General features: G+C 38.8%; 1 protein-coding gene across 1 annotated transcript in view; it reads left to right on the top strand.

The window, feature by feature from the left end:
* The window catches only part of TMEM35A (transmembrane protein 35A), a 10,860-nt gene that overhangs the window by 2,800 nt on the left and 1,151 nt on the right, over positions 1-6,909 (top strand). The window contains exons 2-3 of the mRNA XM_077745298.1: positions 1,899-2,057; positions 6,731-6,741. Of these exons, the coding sequence (XP_077601424.1) occupies positions 1,899-2,057; positions 6,731-6,741 (170 nt within the window). The remainder of the gene's footprint in view (positions 1-1,898; positions 2,058-6,730; positions 6,742-6,909) is intronic.

The raw sequence follows: 6,909 nt of genomic DNA, 5'->3' as shown, positions 1-6,909 counted from the left end.
GTTGTGGGAACAGAGAATATAAACCAAGTCCATGACTCAGTACTCACAGTAGAGGAGTCATTAATGATCACAACTGCCTTTTTGGATGTCAGAACTTACAACTGATTCTTGAAAATACCTGGTACATTCTTGCTTCTTTTTTGTAACAGTTCAACTGCACCAATACATTACTTTGAAACCAATTTTTCAAATTTAGATTTTTGGTTTTCTTTTTTTTCTGCCACTATTTTTTTCTTGTTCTAAAACCATTAGTGTTATACTTACGTATTGTCCCCTCCATGGAGAATTGTTGCTAAGAACCAAATAGACACATGGCTATGAACTTCTTTCCTGTATACTGCAGACCAGGAAAAGTTAATGGAAGGAGCACAGGCTTTCACTCAGATAGCTTTGGGCTTGAGTCCTGACATTCTTGGTGTCTCAGTTTCCTCATCTGTAAAATGAGGATAATAATTTTTACCTCAGAAAGTTGTTGTAAATATTAATTGAGATTATATACGAAAGCATCTAGTACAGTGTTTACTTATAGTGAGTATTTAAGAAATGCTCTGGGTGAAGTAATGATGATCATGGATTCTACATTATGACTGATTTGAATGGTCAGTGTAAGGGATTGAAATCAGGCATATAGAAGAACAAGATGCTATTTTCATGTGCCCTGGTGAACAGACATTTATGCAATTAGCTAATATTGAAAACTCCACACTTGCTGCTGGGTAATGCATAGTGGATTCCATGCAGAACTTCCAGATGTCTTTCTGAATTGCCCATTTGGTGTGTGTCGCCCCATACCTCCTCCAGATTTAGCAAGTGTCATTATAGAGTACTCTAAAGCCCACGTGAATTCAACATGACTGATCACTCCCTTGACTAAATGCCTTCATTAATTCACTTGAAATTGGGAGACGGCACTTACACATGTTGCTAAGCAGTTTCCTGTGTAGTGATGGGGAACAAACAAATGGTTGACTTGCTCTAAATTTGGCATTCAGCTCTTTTTATCAGTGGTTCCATTCTGTAATCAAAAGGGGCTCCATGTAGAATGGTAAGAAAACACCAAATTCCTGTCACAATGAAGCCAAAGGATTGTGGCCCTAAAGAAAACAGGGCAATTCTCTGCTTCTTTGCATTCCCTCATAGGGAAGGTTTGTTGATTTGATTGATTTGCTTATCTATAGTCAAATACCCTCTCCCTGTATAACCCTGGGGAAACACTCCAGATATGTTTGGGCAGTTTATTTAATGTCCTTAGGTAATCTTTTATGCTTCCAATCACTGCCATTAATTGCTTTCCAGCTAGGTAATAAGATAGTAATTCACTGATGCTTAGACTGCTCTCTGAGGTGATACAGTACCTTTATTCCATCAGAGAGGAAACTGACCCTGAGATGTGAAGTGACTTTGCTGAGTTCATACAGATAGCCATCCCACACTAAACTACATTGGAGTTTATGCCAGGGAACTTATATCCTCTCAATGGCTAACAGCTGTGCTTGTTTCAGAGCTACCTTTGTTTAACAGCTGAAGTCAGATTCTTCTGACATAAAATGCAGTTTGGTTAGTAGGACCAGGTTTGCCAGCTTCCTCTTTAGGTATGTGCTATATGGCAGTGGGAAATAGAATTGTTTAAAATGTGTTTATCCTTCACATGGATATTTGGCAATTAACCATGTGATAGCTTTCTATTGCACTTAGGAAATAATCTATAATTCACATATGGCTTTTTTCCCCTACAGAGATGCAGGAAAATCATACTTGAGTCAGTACATTCTGCAGTGGTTATGGTCTAAGACAGCCTTTACTGGCTAAGATAGCAACCAGGCTGAGAATTTTAGCCAAAATATTTTTGTCAGTGCCCTCTTTGGCTTTCATATAGTTTTTTTGTCTGTAAATTTTAGTGAAGAATAGCATTCTTAAATGTGCACCTACTGTAGATGAACAGCTCAAGGAATTTTCAGAATACTCCTGTGCAACCAGCACCTATATCAAGAAACAGACCATTACAAGCTCCACAGAAACCCTCCTCAGGGCTCCTTCCAACTACTACCTCCCCAAAAGTAATTATTTTCCTGAATTCTAACAATATAAGTTAGTTTTACCAGTTTTGAACTTTATATAAATGGATGTACACAGTAGATTAGCCATTTCTTTTTCTTTTACCTAACTGGCATAAGTGTACTGAAGTGGACCAAAACCACTTGGCCTCTGTTCGCATTTTGTCCTGTAAGTTGACTTGGACCAGTTATTAAATGCAGTAGAAGATGAATGTAATTAGACAGATTTTTAAAAATGTTTGTTTATATATTTTTGAGAGGGAGAGAGCGCGAGAGAGCAGGGGAGGGTCAGAGAGAGAGGGAGAGAGAGAATTCCAAGAAGGCTCTCCGTTCTGTCAGTGGGGCTAAATCTCACAAACTGTGAGATCATGACCCAAGCTGAAATCAAGAGTCAGACACTTAACTGACTGAACCACTCTGATGCCTCGTAATTAGACAGTTTTGAGCTGTTCAAATTTAATGTCATTAATATGAAATCATGGACCCTAGTATATTGTGAAGAGTAAATGACAGAAAAAATTATGACTAAAGAAAGGCTTCATATCCTTTTGACTCATGTCTGAATCATATTTTCTCATACAATAAAAATGGTCCTGTTTGATTCATCGCTATTATCATCAAAAGAATCTTTGTGGCTTACAAACACATGGGCTTCTCATTGTATGGTTCATTAATAATGAAATGTGTGTTTGTGTCCCTTGGTTGATGCCATGATACTATAATTTTTTACTAAATCTCCAAACTGAAAGTTTAATTTATAAAAGAGGAAACCCAGATAATAAAATACCTAGTAATTTTCTCCAAGCAATTTAGGGGCAAAACTAAAATTGAAATTTAGCGTATCTTAAAAATCTCAGTCCAAGGGTATTGCTGGATGATTGCTTCCCATGGAANCCAAATAAGGAAACTATGGTTATAGAGTATAGTCATTGCAATGGAAAGGAAACAGACCAAAAAATGATCTGTGAGAGCCTTTTGGGAGAGTGACTTGGTCAACTCTCTTTNACCCACGAACCGCGAGATCATGACCTAAGCGAAAGTCGGACGCTTAACCGACTAAGCCACCCAGGCGCCCCCAACTCTCTTTATTCTTACTATCAGAACAATTAAAGTTTTTAGAGATCTAGTTACTATAGACTCAAGACATGTGGCCCAGACATGTGGCCCTTCTATTGTTAGAAATGAGGTGGCCGAGACCAAACATTGACGGGGCTGGCAATAAAGGATTCTTTTGATGTCTCCATCCTACTCCACAGGAGAAAGAATAAAGTGCTTCCTATAATGTCAAGACCCCACCCAAGCTGAGTCCCTTCTCTAACAAATTAAAGTCTCCCTGTCTAGAGTCCTGGAGAACAGATGCTATCTGTACCTATTCAGCTTTGAACTAAAGATTTGATGAAATGGCTATGGACCTGCAGTTTCCTCTGGAGAAAAGAAGGGAAATAAACAAGCAACAGTTGCATAAAAAAATCCACAGCTGTAGTTTAAGAAGTTAGATAAACAACTGAAAAAGTGATAAGGAGTTACACCAAATGTAACCAAAAAAGGGTCACGAGGGGCGCCTGGGTGGCTCAGTTGATTAAGTGACTGCAGCTCAGGTCATGATCTCATGGTTTGTGAGATTGAGCCCCATGTCAGGCTCTGTGCTGACAGCTCAGAGTCTGGAACCTGCTTTAGAGTCTGTGTGTCTCTCTCTCTTTTTGCCCCTCCCCCACTCGTGCTCTGTCTCTCTCTCTCAGAAATAAACATTTAAAAAAGAAAAAAAAGCTGCTGAAGTCATAGGAACTTGATTTAAAGACCTGGAGTTTGGCCAAAGGCTACAAATTCCACAATGGTATAGTTAAGAATCTATTCTTGAATGATGGGTGGTTAGCCTTAGCCAAAAAAGTACTGTTTCCAGAAGCCACTCAGCCAGTCTGTAAGTCTTGGCTCTGAACTTGACTATAAGAAACTCTTCTTACCTCCTGTGTTCATCATGTCAGAAGCTTACATTTAGGATTAGGAACTGCCTCTTGGGAAACTTTGTGTTGTTAATTAGAAATGGTCCTTACTTAAAAGTGTTAAGAAAGGCTCTTACGTCTAGATTTCTTTCCCTAATGTTGCTCTGCTAACGTCACCAGAGAGGAGAGGGGGAGAGAGTGGGTAGGTGGCATCTAGTTTAACAGCAAGAGGAAACAGGCATACTTTTCCCCAACACCAGGTGCCCTAACCCTCATCTATGTTCTGCTCCATTTGGGTCTGCCCATGGTTTTCTGCTGCTTACTGGTGAAACTCGCCCCTAATTTTTTTCAAAGTCCCTGATTTAACCGAAAATGGGGTGAGGGTGGAAGAATGTCTAACATGCTGTGTTTCTTTATATGCTCAGGAAAAGGGTGAGGTGAAATGTTAAACACAGGATCTGACAGGGCCAGAATTAGGAAGAGGCAAGTGAGGCAGGGCTACACAAGTGCAGAGTTGGATCCTGCCTTTATTTAAAGTTTTGATATTTTGTTCTTTAAAGATATTATCTACCTTAATCAAGAATTGTTTTTGGTGCCATCTTAAATTTTGCATTCAAGGCAAATAGCCTTGCTCATTTCACTTTAATCTTAACCCTGGTCAGAAAAAAATGAGGCTTAGAGAGGTCAAATAATTTGCCTATGGACACCCAAGTAGAAAGTGACAGAGATGGGATTTAAAGGCAAATTTGTTTGAATCAAAACCCATGTTTTTTTTCCCAATAAACCATTGGTCTTTTAACAGTCCTCATAGAGGATTATCTTGTGCCACTCATAATAATTCATCTTGAAAAAGGTACATTCACTTATCCAGAAGTGAGAGAAATGACTTAACATTTTTTACAAACCTGGAGTGTGTGAACATATTCTAAGTGCCAGATGCTTCTAAGAGGTCAAGTTGGCTTTCTGCCTGATTTTCATCATCCTTGCCTTGCATCTGAAACTTTTGACTATTCTCTTCTTGAAAACCTTGGCCCCCATGACCTTGTCTCTTGGTTTTCCCCATACTTTTCCGCCTACACTATCTTCTGTCTACTTTGTGGACTCTCTTCCTTTATCTATTTCTTAAACATCTGTCACACAATTTTCCCCACTGTATACATTCTACCTGGATACTGATGACTGTCCATTATGTATCTTTACCTCACATCTCTCTTACTGAGCTGCCTACCAGACATCCCCACTTAGATGTCTTAAAGATACTTCAACTAAAAAAAAAAAAGAACAAAAACAAATTGAGTCCCTCATTCCTTCCTACCCCTTGCACCACCCCCAACCTGCTCTTCCGGATGCATCCCCAAACTTGGAGAATGCAGTACCTTCTATGCAGGTACCCAATCCAGAAACCAGAGAATCTTTCTTGACTTATCCCTTTCCCTCAGTGTCCACATCCAATATGACACCAAATTCTGCTGATTTTGCTTTAAAAAATATCCTTGACTATACCCCTCCCTCTCTCCTTACTGTCATTACCCTAGGTCTCTTACTTGATTTCCTTGCTTCCAAGCATCTCTCCCAATCCATCCTCCACACTATTTCCAGAGGGACCATCCTCAAAAGCAAATTATGTTGCTCTCCCTGGCTTATAGGATAAAGTCCATCTCTGCCACACAACATATATAGTTCTCCATGATCTCATGGTGACACATATATAGACACATATAAAGGACATATATAGATCTCATGATCCATGATTCATATCTCTCTCCCCTGTCGCATGTCTCACTCTCACCTCTCCCTCCCCCAATCTATGCTGAACTGGGGCAGTGTTTGAAATACACACATCTATTTTGTGCTTCAGGGCCTTTGCTCATCCATTTTCCTGTGCCTGCAATGACCTTCCCTTGTTGATATTGCAAACACCTGCTCTTTCTTTAATATTTCACCTTAGCTTTTCTCAGTTTCCATCTAGGAAGAGTTGGCCACTCTGGTTTGCCTCTACTCTATCCACTATATGATTTTATTCAGCACCCATTACAGTTTATTGCACTTCTGTATTTACATAACTTTTCTTCATATAAACTCAAGCTTCAGGAAGGCAGGGCCTTAGAATGATTGATATCTGTATCCAAAGTACCTAGTAGAGTGCCTAGCACAAGAAGGCACTTAAGAAATACCGAATGAATTAATGGATACTTACTGAAAACAAAGCAGTGGGCCAACCTAAGAAGACATTTGATAAAATCTCGTCAATTTACTACAAAATGAGGATCAGGCCAATCTGAATATAGTGAAAAATATGATTATTACTCTAAGGTCAATATAATCTTATTGCTTTGTAATGTATCCAGTGACTCCCTTCTCTGTTCTATTATGTCTCCCTTTGGGCTATAATTAGAACTTGCACAGGCTTCTATCATGTGCTGCTAACCATGCTGCTTTATACTGGTATTTTATGTATCTGTTTCCTACCACTAGACCAAGATCCTGTCTTATTTACCTCCTTATCTCCATTGCCTAATCAATGGTAGGTGTTTAATAAGTATTTGTTGAATTAAAATTAATGAACTTGCATCAGGCTAATCAAAGTAGTGTCTTGTAAAGGCCTAAGGATTTATCTCAATGACCATGAGAATGATTTTTATCTTACTATATTTTGTTAAAGATATATATGGGTCTAGTATTTGCATACATTTGTAGTTTTCTATTCACTTAACACTCACTTTTTAATTTTTACAGATTACACAGATGTAAACTCTAGCTCAGCTTTTGTCTGAATTATCACAGATTCCAAATTAGGGAAGTTTAAATTAGTGAAGCTTTACCATAATGTGCCTTGTCTTGTTTCATTTTGGGTGGTATTCATATATATCTGGGTTTAGATGAGGCAAGCAGTAGAAAATGTAGATGCGGCTAAT

Source organism: Crocuta crocuta, unplaced genomic scaffold (genome assembly GCF_008692635.1).
Source record: "Crocuta crocuta isolate KB4526 unplaced genomic scaffold, BGI_CrCroc_1.0 scaffold588, whole genome shotgun sequence".
Taxonomy (NCBI): Eukaryota; Metazoa; Chordata; class Mammalia; order Carnivora; family Hyaenidae; genus Crocuta; species Crocuta crocuta.
This window is presented reverse-complemented; position numbering and strand designations above follow the sequence as displayed.